Raw genomic sequence first — 17,386 nt, forward strand, 5'->3', positions numbered from 1 at the left:
TAAATGCATGTCAGAAAATGGCTGTGATTATGACTTCATCTACCCTACCATAAGTCCATAAACATCACTGGAAAAAATAGCAAGACCTATATAAGGAATTAATACATGTCCTCTTTGTTTTGTGCATGATTCGCGAATGAACGTCCATTATACTACTAGTATAAGAAATTATAACCGAGCTTTTTCAAATCCTGAACCTCGTTTCAGACTCGGCTTTGGGTGACTTGGAATTTGACTTTTGGGACACTGTGACAGGATTATGTAGGTTTGTGATCTACTTCAAAAACAAAGAATCATGTTTTTAATATGAGGCAGGGTTTAGAAGATTTTCATAGGGTTTAGACAGTCAACGTGGCTTCCCAAATGATATAAAAAGCAGAGTCAAAGCCGAAGCCATTAGAGGCGACGTTTTGAAAACAGCTAAGCCCACGTGACCGCTCACGTGGGGGCTAGCTGCGTTTTTGGTGTAGGCGGTTTGGATGATTGTTTAGACTTTTTAGAGAGACCTTTGGATGAAGAGGGACCTTTGGCATGTTGGTGTTTTATTTAGAAGTTTATATTTTTGTGAGCTTTTGTTATACGGGCACTACATGTATACACTAGCAGTCTCGTGACATAATTCGTCATAATGTTTGTATAAGAATATTAACAATAATAAGTCGAAGGACGCGTGACGCGTGATCGAGGCCGGAACTGAGTTGTCAGTTGTTTCACTAGTGCCACTAGTACTAGTAGTGGTTGCCGATTCAATTTCTCCACTAGCACAATCGTTAAAGATCATCGGTAAGTTCCTTGACTGGAAAATCATCCTAAAGTACGTGAGGTTAACTCTACTCAATGTTTCCTCTTTTTTTTGGTTTTTTGGCGATCATGTAGTCTAGGGTCCCTGTTTTTTGTTTCGATCCGCAAATTAGAATCAAGAGTTGTTTTTTAGGCAGTGGATATTTAGCCGGAGACGGCAAACGTAGTAAACGTTAGCTTGCCGGATATGCACTGAACATGTGCAGTTACTGTTTTTTTATACTTAAAGTTTTGCTTTAGCATAGGGCCTACTCACCCTCTGTATGCTAATCAGAAAGTGCTGCCTTTTTCAGATGTCTGATTTTTGTGAAATTTCATGTTGAAATTTTGATACGCAAACGTGTGCAAACGAATCTGGAAATTTCACGAAAAATAGACATCTGAAAAAGGCAGCACCTTCCGATTAGCCTACACAGAGGGTGAGTATGCTTCTTAAGCAAAAATAAACTACAAACTCAATGCGAAAAACAAAATTTGACAAAGTTCGACATGTTTTGTACATATAATGGTGGAAGTCCAAGTGTGGCCTTTATTTACGGAGGTAGGGCCTAGTCCAGTAAATTGGCCTCAGCTCAGCGTTAACATCCAGAAGTGGACTTTGCTGAGTACCTGCGTAGATGTAGATGTAGATGTAGATTGGCCACTTATAACAGGTGCTACACAACTGTTGGTAATTTAATATATCTTATAATTCAGCCCTATCTTTAGTACAGCGCCCTCTGTTGATAGGGATTGCCGCTGGCAAACCTTTAGTAAACATTAGCTTGCCGGAATTACCGCCGGCAAAATATCCACTATCTTGTTTTTATTACTCAAAAACGACATTTTCAACCTTGTGTTTATACATGTAGCTCCATGGTTTAAGCAGACTTCTCTCAATAATTACTTTGTAGTTGTATAATGACATCTTTTTGTAATTTTTGAACAGTTTCTTTGGTAGAAATTATAGGAAGATTTCCATATACGAAGTTCACTAATTTTCCTCTGTATTGACTAACAAGCCCCCAGATAGCAATTTCATGTCATCAAAGTCAATTTGAGCAGTGAGAAAATACAAGCATTTTCTTAGAAAACACTTACAATTTTTCAGTCCAATCTCATAGGGTTTGTACACAGGGTGTTGAGTGAACTTCGTATATATATGTATATGGAAATCTTTTCGAAATTACGATTTTCCTACGCTGTTTACGGTTGGCATGGTTGGTGCCGTGCCATTCAGCGCGCCTTGCGCGCTCACGGTACATCGCGCGGTGATCGCCATCTTTCATGTCTGTATTTTCGCGTTGTGTTTTGTCGTTGTCATCTTCATTTTTTATTTTACACCGAAATTTCCCTCAAAAATTCAAAACCCTGCCCATTATCTATGACATACCAGGCTGTAGGCTGTGTGTTCTTAATGTCGCTAACTAAACGAGTTTGGTAGGTCAAATAATTCAAAAGTGGATTTTTTTTCCCTTATAGGAACCGGGCCCGTAGATACTCGATCGCCTTTCCTCCATGGCTAAACTTAAACTAGTCCGAAAATTTGGGACTCTCAGTACTATGTACATTGTCTAGTCTATGTAACAGGCCATGGCGTACGCCATGGTCTATTACATTTGAGCAGATTCGCTGATTAATTATGCAAGACAACCGCATCTTGACCTCTGGATTTTGACCAGTCAGCAGGCGTTTTTTATATCGGGTCTTCGGTCATTTACCCGTTGTCACGTCATACATTGTAGTTAGACATGGATAAAAAAATCCCCCAGACACAGCAACAAAGGCTGTGGATACGCGCTCTGTATTATGTAACGCGACAAGCGCCTGGCTGTTGTTGTATTACAAAACACTGCATTCGAATTGACCAATCACAGTTTTAGTCCTGATTTGGGAATGAAATGACGTCACGATTTAGTAAAGTCGACTCCGATTGGCTGAGGCACGAGATCGCATAAATCTGCATGCTACATGTGTACATGTTATACAGGAGACTTGGCTCAGACTTAACATGGTGCATCCCAAAACTTAAGGTATTGAAAACATGGAATACAAGAGAAAATAGACTGGCACCTAACTGCCTTTAGAAGACAAAAGACCAAAGACAAAAGAGAGCCAATTACAATACAGCTCTGTTTGTAGGGATATGTTTCGTTGTGTTCATCTTCGTTTGACCATGTTAACCTCAAGATTTCCCACAAAAATCAAAACTCTGTCTTCTAACCGCAGCACTCCTGTTGGTTTTGCATGTCGCTTAACAGGGAATTAATAAACGGTCTAAAATCCCTGAAAATGTTATGTTGTGAATTGTTTACTTTATCCTATTTCCTTTATCTAAGTTCTGGTTGAAAGGAAACTAATTACCTTAGGGGGGGGGGCCTCATGCCATATTTTCAATGGGTAGCGCTGATAAAATCCTACAATCACGCACACTATATTAACTAAAAGTGTAGGCCGCCGGCCTACAAATGCACCCTTCTCATTTAGGGAGAGACTGTTCCCATGTACGTCAAATTCTTACATTTTGCTAGTGCATTTTTATTTTTATGGATTTTTTGTTTTTTTGGGGGGCAGGGCAGGACACATTTTTTGGGGGGGCTAAAGCCTCCCGGCCGCAGCCGCCCCCCCCCCCCCATAGAACCGCCACTGGCCTATACATACATGTCATGTTTTCTGACAAGTCTGATGATGATGTATGATCTTGCGTTTATGGTCTCTCAGCAGCACAAGATTCAAAAGAGGTAGATCAGGAACCAAGATGACGCCAGCCAAGCTGTGCCTTGCTCTTCTTTCAGTCCTACTCTCCGTTTCCATCGCTGTTGCCGGCTTCCCATTCCAGAATACCTCCTTGTCCTGGGAGGAGCGTCTAGATGACCTCATCCCCAGACTCTCCCTGGATGAGATTGCCGCCCAGATGACCCGAGCAGGCTACAAGAGCAACGGCCCTACATTTCCGATCACACGACTCGGTATCGGCCCATATAACTGGTGCACTGAGTGTCTACGTGGTGATGTCGATTCTGGGAATGCAACATCATTTGCAATGCCAATTGGTTTGGCTGCATCATTCAGGTAATATTTTGGTTCTGTTACATTAGGCCCTTTTTTAGAACTTAGAATTCTAATGTCAAGTCATGGAATTGGGCTTGGGCAAATATGAAGCTTAAAAATTGGCAACACATTGGGTTGGGCCTTCAATCTAACATTGCTGTGCCTATCCTGCCAACACTTTGGCAATTTGACAACCTGCAGTCCTAATGAAGTCTAGTCTTGGTCCAAAGACTGTTCCCTTAACTAAACCCCTAATAGTTCCCCAGGATTACCCTGCTAAATCCACTGGAGGTGGACAGTTACTCATAAGAGTTTCCTGCTCAATCCAAACCAGTCCCACATAGTCCAATTTGCCAAGTTGTTGGGTACCTGAACATACGAAACGACTGGCATGCTCAATCCAACAGAGTCCAACTTGATGTTATTTACCAGCACTCAACAGAACCTGACTCTGTATGTTTTCAGTTGCCTGCTGAATCCAACTGATTTCAACAGGAATAAATTCAAGGGGTTTACTGCTCACTCCAACAGGCCCAGTGGGTATGTAAACTAGTTGGATCCTGTTGGGTTGAGCAGGGGTATGTTTATGGCAGCTGGTCCAGATCCCTGGTAAGTGCTGTCAAGTCACTGAAGCGGTAAAAGGTACTATCTACAAGATGAATCAAATCCAGTCTTGGAAACTTCTACCCAAGAAACTGTTGTTCACACACTAACCCTAACCCTGCCAGACGCAGCACAGTGCATCAGGTGGAAAAGAACTGGTGCACTTTGATGCGTTCAGCTACCAACACCAGTGCATGAATGGCCAACTCTGAAACAATGAGAGCTAAGTCCCATGAAACAATGCCACAGTTGTATCCTGCTGCATGCGGTGACCACCGACTCTGAGGCATTGTGGCCTTGAGACTTTTCCCCTGATGGATCTTGCTACACTGGGCAGGCTTGTCACTTAGTCAAGTGTTGCATGTTGCTACGTTTGGCAGGGTTCTAGCAAACATACCCTGGAGGGTTAGGGTTAATGACCAGTGAGCATCTCAAGAGTCCAAAAGTTCCTGTTCTGTGTGGAACATTCCTTTTAGGAACACTGTGTGTTCCCATCAGGAACACGCTGTGTTCCCTTGTTCCCAACTGGAGCAGGCCGTTTGCGAGCAAGCGTGCACACGCATAGACCAATGTTCCCAAGCGGGATCACCTGGCTGTTCCCAGTGGGAACAATGCATGTTTCAAATTGGAAGTGATGTTCCTACTTGGAACGTTCCAAGCGTTCCGATTTTTTAGACATAACCTGAGGTACATATGGTACATGTATATACATGCCTGATCCTAGTAAATGTATTATAACAAAGACTTTTAAATTAGTACATGGACACGGTATAAATTCACATACAGCTCTCTGAATCTCATGTTAAATCATTTTTAGTGTTGATCTACTCACTGATGTTGGCACAGCTACCAGTACAGAAGTCCGTGCCAAGTATAACAACTACACAAGCCACGGGATATACAAGGATTTTGGAGGACTGAGCTGCTTTAGTCCTGTCATCAACATTGTGAGACATCCCCTGTGGGGAAGAATTCAGGTAACAAAAATGTGTTTGGTACAAGTTTTTTATTACACATAAAACAAAGCCTTGGGTAACGAAATACACTTCTACCATTATTAGCATGTTGTGAAAGTGAAATCTAAAGGGCAGTCCACACTATCATCTTGCTTACCCGGCCGTGTCAAAATCAACATGAACTGCAAATTTCACCGTAATTTCACCATAATAATGTTGGCAGATGACAACAGTTCGCCTCCAATTAAAGAAGAGGTTTCTCTATCGTTTCAAAGACGTGATCAGAAATGTGATTTTTGAACAGGACAGCATCAGCACGGAAAAATACGGAAAATTATGTGTGAAAAGTTTGCCAATTTTGTACCGCAACAGGAAGAGACCCCACAGTTTCAGACGTTAGTGGTCTATTACCATGTAAAACATTTGTTGCATGCTGTGATGGGGTCCATGGGCTTTGTACACCCTGGAGGGCAAATGAAGGAAAGCACTGAAGTCCTTGATTATTTTGATTGACATCTCAGCAAACTTTTGTCTGTCACGTTTTCAGTCAGTGGCAACATTCTAACCCACAAACTTATGTACTAGGAAACCTATGGTGAGGATCCTTTCTTGACGGGAGAGTTTGCCAAGGCATATGTGGCTGGTCTACACGGAGATGATGCACGCTATGTCCGTACAAGCTCAGGCTGCAAACACATGTTTGCCTACGATGGACCCGAGGATATACCATCATCCCGATTCAAATACAATTCAGTTGTAAGTATCAAAATAATAGCCTGCATTAAAACTTGTTGCATTGACATGTTATTTTGTTTAACCTTCCAAGTGCCAGGCTTGCACTAAATGTTTTGGAAGTGCTTAAAAAACAAAAAACACTGCTAAGCAAATTAATGGTATAGTTTATTTTAGACATTTATTCACATGGTGCTACCGCAAACTTATCTTGTCCTAGTATCTTTCCACCATGCAAACCTTCAAATCTCATTATACCTGTTACTATTAAAAATAGAGTATTTCATTTTCAGCTGTGCAAAAAGAAACTGACAAAATTATTGTTGAAAAGCACACTTGGTTGAAAGATAGTAATGTCACTAAACTCCCTGTGAAATTATTCTTTCTGGCATGCTGTCATTTTGAAGAAAACAATAAAAGAAGGACATTTCCAAAGATGCATCTAAAGACGCAGTTTTGGAAATTTCTGTTAGTAGTTTGTTTTTAATTTGGCAAAGCCTTGAATGGCTGTGCACAAGCGTTGACACGACACATGGGCGCGCTCGATCGCTATTGTTTGTCAGTTCAGTGTGTGACATCGTGTAGCTGCAATTGGCTGAATGAGAATGTGTCCCGGATGCTGATTTTTGGCGTTATTCAAAACATGACTTGGCAACTTTTTAATTGAAATCCAGATCCTAGGATATAGTTTTCTCAGAATGTACAGCGTTCACTGACATAATTTTTCATCAGGTTAGTTGTTAAGCACCCTGCTTCAGATTTTGAGCACTTCTGTTGCTTCAAACGAAAAAAAAATGCACAAATGACAAATGATGTTCTCTGCCTGTAAGGAAACGCGGTATATGTGCTTACTGTTCAGTAGATGTCAGTGTTTGGCCATTGGTTCCTTTTGCAGCCATACTTGCCTAGCCCTAGTTGTCTAGCTAGGCAAGTAAGTTGTGCAATTTTTCCAGTAACCTGTACTGCAGATTTTGTTTGGTTTCATTTTAAAATTGATGTTAAAGGTAATATACAACATTTGCAAATATCAAAAACAAAACTACCAAATTATCTTGAAATACCTTACTTGAACTGTAAGTGATTGATATTCTCAAGCATCCCGTGAAATCATTGCACTTGGTGTGCTGTCATTTTCAAGAAAAGCAGAATGTTTGTATCAATTTCCAACGATGGGGAAAAAAACCTGACTTTTTTAATATACTGCCCCCAATTTACCAAATTTAGTTAGTCCACATTTTGTTTGCAATCGATTGCACATCTTGAACGTTATGGGTGCAAGCTAGCTAATGTGGGTCCCTGACAATTCCGTGATGACTACATTGTATAAATAGCTCCATTTCGTATAAAATAAGGTCAGGGAACAAGACTACAAGAACAGGATTTTTTAAAAACTCTTTTTCAGCATCTATGAACACAAAACTTGAAAACAGGTCGGTGTAACAACATTTGCTAGAAAATACTAACCCCCAATCCATCCATTTATCCCATTTTTAAAGCAAATGTTGTATAACCTTTTGTTATATTACCAGACGTTTGTTGTTTTGGCTTTCTGAATTCAGGTGAGTGAGGCAGACATGCAGATGACATACATGCCAATGTTCCATGAATGTGTCAAGGGCGGAACATTCAACTTGATGTGTAGCTATAACAGGTTGGTTAAGATCCTGCAATTGACTTTAAATGATTGACCCTTTGTTACTGAGGTAGCCCCATAAATGTGGCCAATTTACTGGACTACCTCCGTAAATAAAGGCCACACTTGCACCATGAACAAAAAAATTCTCACCCTCTTGATAGGCTAATCAGAAATTTCTGCCTTTTTCAGATGTTTAATTTTTGTGAAATTTCATGTTTTTGCAATTTCAACGAAACTGGAAATTTCACGAAAAATAGACATCTGAAAAAGGCAGCACTTTCTGATCAGCCTATAAAGAGGGTGAGTATGCCTCTAAAGCAAAAATAAACTACAAACTAAGCCTAAATGTGAAAATCAAAATTTGACAAGTTCTACATGTTTTTGTACATGGTGGAAGTGTGGCCTTTATTTACGGAGGTAGCCCAGTAAATTGGCCACATTTATGGGGCTATTACTGAGGAAGCTGTTATCAATGTTAAGTTTGTATACTCAGTGTTGTCCCAAGTCATTGTCAGGCAAATTCACAAACTACTCGGGTGGGACTTGAACCCACGACCCCCTGCTTACTAATGCATACTACTTGACCACTGAGCTTGCCAGGGTCGGCTGGCTGGTTTTAATCTGATACAGCGGCGGGTACAGCAACCAGACTGTTCATAAGATTGAATTTACGTCGGGGTGATGGAAATTCCAGCTTATGAATAAATAAAAGTTTCAAAATTTTAAAAATACCTCAAGAGTGTCAAAATTAAAACGTGGATAATTAATCAAACATGTTTTGTGACATTAACATGAGCCTCGATGCTTCTGACGTGTCAACACCGACGTCTCTTTTTCTTTTCAAGCATTAATGGTGTTCCTGCCTGCGCCAACAAGAAATACTTGACTGACGTTGTCCGTAATCAGTGGGGCTTCAAAGGTTACGTCACCAGCGACGATGAAGCGCTGGAGTTCCTTCACACTGCTCACAACTACACCACAGGCCCGCTAGACTCGACCGTAGCGGCCATCCAGGCTGGTTGCAACCTGGAGCTGACAGGGGCCAAGGTGCCCATTTACACTCACCTGACCCAGGCCGTGCAACTGGGCCTGATCAGCATGGAGCAGATGACCACCCTGGTCCGGCCGCTCTTCTACACCAGGATGAGGCTCGGGGAGTTTGACCCCCCAGAGATGAACCCATACACCAAGCTGAACGTGGATGATGTGGTGGAGAGTGCCGCGCATCAAGAGCTGGCTGTCTCTGTGGCTGTCAGGACGTTTGTCTTGCTGAAGCACATCGGGAAAGTCCTACCAGTCGGCAAGATTGAAACACTGGCTGTGAGTCTTAATACTTGCTGTCAAGTTCCTTACAAGTTCATCACACCGCTCTCCAGTCTCAAGTTTTGCGATGGCCCTAACCACAACACAACTTATGATAAACCCTTAATATAACTGACACCTCAGAACACCATTTGTGACGGCCCATGCCTAAACCAGTCATTTCCTGGCTTAAAAACTACACTTTTTAGTCATGAAAGCCACATAGGAGTATCTGCAATATCTTAAAAAAATGAGATTTAAGACAACACATTTATGTTGTCATTGAGTTTCTTTTAAAAAAAGGTGTCATTGAATGCCATTAAAAAATTTTTTTATGCACATCCTAATTTGCATCACATTTAAATGTTTACGGGACTTCGCCTTGCCCGCTTTGTGGGGTAGGCAGCTTTGTTGGCTAGATCACTTTGGAAGGGAGGTGGCTTCTCTAACAATGCCATTCTAGATATAAACAGTCATTTTCTGATGGTGCTTCATTCAAACAGGTTGTCGGCCCTATGGCAGACTCGCCCTACGATCCGTTCGGAGACTACCCACCAGGCACTTCGCGTGAATACATCACTACAGCCAGGGAGGGCTTGATGAAGATTGCATACAAAGTGAAATACGCTGGCGGCTGCGATGACCCCAAGTGTGACAAGTATAATCAGACTGACATCATGGATGCTGTCGCTGATGTGGACTTTGTCGTTGTATGCTTGGGCACAGGTATAGTATATTTTAAGTATTTTTTAGATAAATTCATGTAGTTCTTGTAATATTCTTAAAATTACCTGTCATGGTAGAAAATGCAAACCATCACTGTCAGTGTTAGGAACTCCCCTGATGCGTACTTGTACACTGACATGTAAACCAGTGAGGTAGTTGCTGTCGCTTCCAGTCTGGTTCCCAACCTTCATTCACAGTCTAGGATATAATGTAGAGCCTGGAAACCAGTCTATATTTTGCAAGCAAAATCCTCCCTTCTTAGTTAGACATTTTCTTTGGTTCAGGCATGATGGTATCCCTCTTTTATTCGGATTTCCTATTTGCTTTCCTCCTTTCATTTCCTTTTATTTTCTCCATTTTCAGCATTCCCTACTGTGGACATTATTCTTTTGGGGATCTTCAGAACCTTTTTCCTATATTTCCTTAGGTTCTAATATCATGCCTGGTTAGAATTGCATGCATGATCCAGAAACTTGCTGGGATGGGTCACCTACATAGTTCGCACATGAGTCAACAACCAGAAACATTCCCAACATTTTTAACTCTCAATGTGGAAAAATGTTGCAACCGGACGCCACTTTTTCTTCATCTCAGTGAAGGTCATTCATTGCAAAAATGATGATAAGACATGAATCTGGGACTGAGAAACATTTCCACTTTTGTTAGGAAATACTTAGACAATTTTCTTGACTCTCCAAAGACTTTGTACGCAATCGCGGAAGTGGCGTCAGGTTGCAACATTTTTTCCCTCAATGTTGCTAGGAGCCTTCCCTGTATCCTGCAAACTCCTCCACTATGTAGGAATCACTGGCACATGCTTTGTATTTGACTATTCCAGGGCCTTGGGCTTCACCCTCCTACCCCCACCAAATCCTTTAAAACCTCTAAGCAGTTTCATGTTAAAGCTTTCAAGCTTTGAAACGCTCGTCTCATAAACATTCAAAGTCATTTTGCAATGAACTTGTGTATATCCATGACTTCTTATCTACAACTTTGTAACCCTTGAAATTGTGTGTTTTGTGTTGCGGTTTAGGTACATCAGTAGAGAGTGAGTCTAAGGACCGCAAAAACATGACCCTGCCAGGTTCTCAGCTACAGCTCCTACAAGATGCTGTCAAATATGGTAAATTCTTGAGCCCAGCCATGACAAATGGCAAAAGTACCTTAACCCTCTAATGCAAACATACATTCTGCGCAAAGTTGTCCGAATTCATTCAAAATCAATCAAGTGACTGTTTTCAACAGTTAAGAGCTCCCAGCCTACATAAAGCAGGATTGACTGGCTGTGACTGTTCATATAACCTGAAGCAGCTGTGCTTTGACTTGAGGTGATTGATAAGCCAGCTGTGCGTACCACTTGCCTGGTTTTATCTGTTGACTGAATTTGACTAGTCACAGTCTTGCTTGAAATATCTGACTGTTGGTGACTAGCCTGTGTAAAAGGCATGGCAGGGGATTTATTTGTTGACTGCCTGTGACTCTTCAAACAGCAGGAGGGTTAGGCCAAAAAAAAAAAAAAATCGGTCTCTGGTCAGCGTGCGCGTCGATTTTAATCATGCGCGTCAATCTTTTTTTTCCCAAAATGTTCCACTGTAGCTCCAACAGCGCCCTCTATTGCCGCACCTCCTCAATTTTTTTTTATCAAAGAGCACCAAGGAATGGGAAATTGCACCAAGGCAAATGATCGAGAGCACCAAGGCAAATTATGGAGAACACCAATGTACATGAGGACACCAAAAAAGCAAAATAGTACCCCACCTTGTCTGTACAAGCCGCGTCCCCGCATCAATTCCGGAACTTCAGTCTGACCAGAGACCCAATATTTATTTTTTTTGGCCTTAAATGCTTTAATTATTCCAGTTCAAAATAAGCCATCTCAGACAATGGAAGCACCAGCTACATTTGTGAGCCCAAGCTATGCAATACTGCAGATCCTGATATCACAGCATTGGACTAAAAAATGAACAAATCATTTTCCAAAATGTTGAGGATGAATCCATGTTGTATTTTCACTTTTTGGGATCAACATTGAACGTTTTGATTCGCTCTCAGAATTTAGCCTGGGTCATTCACACGAACTTGATCGTGCATTTGTTGACATTGTGAAATTCTCTTTGCTTTCACTTAAAATTGTAAACTGGCCTTTTCAATGTCCAGTGTCGAGGCCATTTTGGTCTAATTCAATTTTTGTTCATGATGGTCTAAATTATTTGAATGGCGAAAGACTAAATAATCCCTGGCCATGAAGTATAATTTTTTTGTATTGCCCACTCCAAATCATTACCTCTCTGTCTCTCCCAAACTGATTATTCACGGTTCCTGTATTAATATCTGTTTTATATACCGTAGATATTACCTGTTTTTATGCACCACAAATGAATAACTTCCTTTTCATCTTCAGCCAAAGGCCGACCAGTGGTTCTACTCCTCTTCAACGCCGGACCGTTGAACGTCACCTGGGCTGATGAAAGTCCCGACGTTCACGCCATTGTGGAGTGTTGGCTCCCTGCTCAGGCAGCAGGCTTGGCTGTCGCTCGTTTTATGACCAATGGCCCGGATGGCAATCCTGCAGGAAGGCTACCGTTCACATGGCCGGCTTCTATGGATGATGTAGGTTGATTGGTTGTTTTCTGATCACAAAGGGCCAGACTAGCTAGTTGCCTTCTTGTACCTATCTCAGTGACAGACTCACTGACTGTCATTTGTTACTTGGACTGGTGCAGAGAGCTAGGCAGTGCTATTGTATAGGATTACCTCGTTACCCCAGTGAATGATCTGGATCGTTGGGTCATTGTGTTGACCAAAAAACAACATGAAAAGACTGCATGAGTAGCCATTCTGATCAGTTAATCACAGTTTTGCGTGTTCCTTCCGCGCGCATCATACGCGCGTGCATGCATGTCGGACTTTAGTGCATGCACGTCGGACATAAACCACGGCTGTGATTGGTCAGAACACCATGGGGCGGTGCTTACTGGATCGGTCCATTGCCTTGTTTAGTTGGACTTTGCTTTTGGCTCAGTGGTATGATCACCAGGCTACACATCGCTCTGATTGCTTTGATTTTACCCCCCCCCCCAAAAAAAAAATAAGCCAATAGTTGATAATATTTGACGGTTTGCCCGGTTAAGTGAGCAATAAGGGTAAGTTTGCGGTTGCACCATGAAACAATTATATTTTGTGAGGTTATGAGGTTCCGTACATCTCCTGATGCCAGGCAGAGCACATTGTCCAAAGCGTTGAGTTTCTCCCGGTTCTTTTCTGAACCTCACAAACTCAAGAGAGAGATATGTCACATGGTGCAAATGCACATTACTCTTATTAAGCCAATGCTTGGTCAGAGAAAGTTGACATCATCAGGACCTTAAGCTATGACCTGTTAAAGTTCTTTTTCATATCATAATGTTCTGAGCCTGTTTTTGCTAGACTGAAGGGCCAGTCGATTGTCCGATGACTGACATATTCACTGATTGACTGATTTACTGACTTGTTTCACTGAGTATTTACAATTAATGTATATTGTCCTTAATTTAGACTTTCAGGTTCAGTTTGATTAATGACATTTGTATCTTGACAATGTCCCTACAGGTGCCTCCAATGACCAACAATAGCTTCTTCAATCGTGGTTATCGTTACTTCACTGGCACCCCCTTCTACCCGTTTGGTTATGGTCTGTCCTTCACCGAGTTCACTTACGACAAGGTCGTGGTGTCCAACCCTCTTCTTAAACCCTGTGATGATATGCACGTCAGTGTGACCTTGACCAATGTTGGCCATTATGCCGGAGATGAGGTTAGCTATTATATCAATAAGATTGACGTATGTTTCAAGTATTGTGTACAATGTATACTTATGCTATATCTTGTAAAAATTTATATTTAGTCATGTTAGAAATAGACAGTTGATTGACTGCAGAAATTGTGAGATGTGTTATAATGTTAAGCAGTTATTAAACAACAATTGAATTATATACAACATTGGCTTAATATAGCTATTTTGATTTCAGCCTCTTCAGTCTCATAACAATGACTGAAGTACACTTACCAAAAGATTGAGGAGACCATTGAATTACTTGTGGATACCTTAGTGTTTTCAAAGATATATTACATAGTGAAACTACAATAGTGAAACTAATACCAACACTGATGTTGTGTTCTTTTCTTTCATTGCAACAGGTGCTTCAGGTGTACATCGGCTGGCCGGATGCAGTCTACCCGGTACCCAAACTCCAACTGGGAGCATTCCTCCGTGTGCAAACAACCCCTCAGAATCAGATTACCAGCTACCTGACCGTTCCAGCCCGTGTGAGGGCGATCTACAACACACAGGCTGACACCCTGATGGTCCAGCCGGGCAAGTTCTATCTCTACGCCGGTGGTCAGCAGCCTGGGCAGAAGAGACGCATAAGCTCCAATGTCCTGACATCTGCATTCACCGTGATGGGGTCGATGACAAAACTATCAGACTGCCCTCAATAGTTAATAGGTGACAGGCACAAATGTTGGAGGTACCGGTGGGGGGTAAACCTTTAGCTATGGTTAGGATTAATATTCCTCTAAAGTTATCACTGTGCTTGTTGATTGTGGCCAGTTTCATAAACCGAAGTAGGAAAAAGTTGGTTACCAAAATGCTGCAGATAGAGCAAAACACTAGTGAGAGACGTTCATACATTGAAAGACTTAAGTATTACGTTCCATGTGTAGTATTACTTAAAAAAAAAATAAAAAAAATAAACATATATCAGCAAATTTCAGTAATCAGCAAGGGACAGTGTTTATACGTCGGTGAAGGGCCAAAACCTAATTTGATTTACATCACCCTGACGCAAAATTCCATCTTATGAATAAACAGCAAGGGACTTCCTCATTTTCCATAAAAGTGTCTGGTTTTCCATATGGTTTTCCGTATGGTTTTCCGTATGGTTTTCCATATGGTTTTCCATATGGTTTTCCATATGGTTTTTCATACGGTTTATGGTTTTCCATATGGTTTCCTATATGAAACCCTTTACTTGCGTGTAGAAGCACAAGCTTTTACTTCGCTGTAAAGTAATTGGACAACCTACTTTTCCTGCTGAAGTTAAAAGTAAAGCAACAGCTAAGTTTTAGTTTGGCCCATAATGTCCTACATGTACTTGTTTTTGTGTGCCTTACTTCTAGTCGGTGTTCAATTTTTTTAAATTGCTCAACGAGACTTTTACCTGCTCATTCAGCAACTTTCCCTTTTGGCTTTTCTCATGTGAAGCTCCAGCTTTCTGAAACTGGTCACTGCTCCTTTTAAGTAGAACATACCATTAGGCCTAACCCATCCTATTTTATGCCGAAGTATGGTGAGAATCTGTTAATAAATATCACATTTTACTTGTAACAAATCTGCTCTTACAGTAGTTGAAATTAGTTGGTGATTGGGGGGGGGGGATCCTTTGATTCAAATGGTTATCCCAAATCCAAAATGAGAATTCATGCTTGGAATTGCCAAAATAGTGTATTCAATAGAGCATGTAAGTCTCGCCAGTCCATATTCTCTTTTTATGTAACGTCTTGGTACTAAACCCTAGTCTAGTCACAGACTCCCTTGATTGAATGTACCCATTTGTTATCCGCGTGATCGGTTGAATGGAAGTTGAGGTCAACAATTTTGATTTTATAATAGTCATCAATTTCCAATATTTTCAATATGTTGTAGAAATTGTAATGCTTTCTTTTCTTTCAAAATATACCCATTTTATTTATTGCCCTTGATTGGATAGGCCCAGTCAGGGAACAAAATAGGACTAATAATATTACATGCATTGTAGATCCTATACGTATTGCCTGGATCTGCTGTATTCTCATAAAATCTCGCAGCTTTTTTTAGGTGAACTTACACACTCTATACAATGAAAAGGTCAAAATAATGAACAGAAATCAATTCATGAAATCTTTATCCATGTGTAGCACCTAGTATATACATTTTATGATGTTTCCTATTATGTTTATGGTAAGGGGGGTATTGACCCCCCCCAATATTTTGTAAAGACTGCCTTTTTCCATTCAAATGCCCTTTTTTCAACAGGCTTAACCCCCCCCCCAATAATTTGTAAAGAGTGCCCTCTTTTTTTTAAAAGTGCCCTTTTTTTTCTAAACAAGTTCCCTTTTCAAAAAAGAAGTGGTGCCCTTTTTGTGGCATCTGCCGTTTTGGGTGCCTTTTTTAATAATTTCTCACATGTATCGCTCTGAAAGCAGTTAGCACCATATATTGGCCCTTTGTGTGCATAATTGTCGGTTTTGAACAGCGCCCCCATCGACAGATGACACCCCCCTGAATTCTGAAATTCCATTCTGAAATTCCGTTTTGAAACATGTTTACATTATAATAATAATAAGAAGAAGAAAAATAATTTGGGAGGCTAATCATCCTTACTCGCAGCTGAGAAACTGAATTGCGAAAGACATGGCTACACTGTGGTCAAGTCAAGCCGCTAACATGTAAAGGCGCCTTTGGCTGCCAGCCACATTGGCCCATCCTGAGATTGAAAGTGTTTGATGGGTTTTTTTTGGAGGGAGGAAAACCGGAGGGCCCGGAGAAAAACCCTAGTGGCACAGGAGAGAACCAACGCACAACTTGACTCGCATATGGTCCGCAAACGGGAATCGAACCTGAGCCACAGTGGTGAGAGGCGAGCGCTTTACCCACTAGCCACCCCGCCACCCATGACTTTGTATGCGCCATGTTATCAGTACTAGTTAGTGTCAACAACACAGTCGAGAGTCCTTTTGTTTTACATCTCGATCATCCTGATATCTTACTCACTGTTTAGTATTCAAAGAACACAATCTTTATACTCTTAAATAGTGACAACAAATATTTACTATTTTTCAGAGAATTTGTGGGTTAATTGACTCGTAGCTGAAAATAAAAACCAATTGGGCTTTGAAACGGGATTTACGTGTACCTAGATGCAAGGAAATTCTCCAATTATGTGTCATGTGTTGTGATTTATATAGCTGTTATGTTATAACAAGAACCACTATGAGTATATCTGTATATTTTGTTTTATATCCAATATTAATCCCATGTGTGAACTTGTGAAGTTTCAATACTGTTTGTATGCTTATGTCTATGTAGCAAAAAAGTTAAAAGAGCTTTTAATTGTTTTCACATTTGAAAAAGTGGAATGTAAGCGTTGTCCTGTTTTCGTCACTCTTGATCAGATTTTATGGCAAGGCATGCACATATCAATTATATACCGATAGTTTTGAACTATGGTTCATAATGTCTGTTCCAATTTCGCGTTTCTTTTGCCATTATGCCCAGTCGGTTGTTTGCCACTTTTCCTCCTTTGAAATTGCTTTATATACCTCTAGATTAGTTTAGTAGTTTGTAACTAGCTTTTGTGTACTGAAAATCATATTTTGTGGGATAATAATTATAAGAATCACTATGTAAAAAAATGCATCATACAGCATCATGTCAATTCCTTAACTAGAGCTTTTTATTAATGATTATATACGGCCCATTATAAATTTTGTATATTATTATTGTGTTGCGTAGCTATAATGTCACATCCCTGTAACAAGTGATTAAATGCATGTATTATTGTATTTGTTAAATACATGTA

The 17,386-nt window shown here is 40.8% G+C and overlaps 1 protein-coding gene across 3 annotated transcripts; it reads left to right on the forward strand.

Annotated features, from left to right (window-relative positions):
* The first annotated feature begins 479 nt into the window (after positions 1-479).
* On the forward strand, positions 480-14,419 carry LOC119741112 (probable beta-D-xylosidase 6). Of its 3 annotated transcripts, none has more exons than XM_038216789.1 (11): positions 480-783; positions 3,502-3,852; positions 5,252-5,411; positions 5,976-6,146; positions 7,682-7,773; positions 8,604-9,078; positions 9,564-9,786; positions 10,820-10,909; positions 12,188-12,396; positions 13,375-13,578; positions 13,962-14,419. In XM_038216789.1, exons 2-11 carry the CDS (start codon positions 3,539-3,541, stop codon positions 14,262-14,264), a joined length of 2,241 nt encoding a protein of 746 aa, XP_038072717.1. In that variant the 5' UTR covers positions 480-783; positions 3,502-3,538; the 3' UTR covers positions 14,265-14,419. The 3 variants fall into 3 exon arrangements, with proteins under 3 accessions (XP_038072717.1, XP_038072718.1, XP_038072719.1); XM_038216790.1 differs by having other exon boundaries at positions 3,505-3,852; XM_038216791.1 differs by having other exon boundaries at positions 514-533.
* The last annotated feature ends 2,967 nt before the right edge of the window (positions 14,420-17,386 follow it).

This window comes from Patiria miniata, unplaced genomic scaffold (assembly GCF_015706575.1).
Source record: "Patiria miniata isolate m_02_andy unplaced genomic scaffold, ASM1570657v1 HiC_scaffold_5, whole genome shotgun sequence".
Taxonomy (NCBI): Eukaryota; Metazoa; Echinodermata; class Asteroidea; order Valvatida; family Asterinidae; genus Patiria; species Patiria miniata.

Excerpts from the sequence above, each read along its gene's own strand:
- LOC119741112 (XM_038216789.1), top strand. The coding sequence starts at position 3,539 with ATGACGCCAGCCAAGCTGTGCCTTGCTCTTCTTTCAGTCCTACTCTCC. Across the intron at positions 6,147-7,681 it reads GATTCAAATACAATTCAGTT|GTGAGTGAGGCAGACATGCA; the intron begins GTAAGTATCAAA and ends TTCTGAATTCAG. Across the intron at positions 10,910-12,187 it reads ACAAGATGCTGTCAAATATG|CCAAAGGCCGACCAGTGGTT; the intron begins GTAAATTCTTGA and ends TTTCATCTTCAG.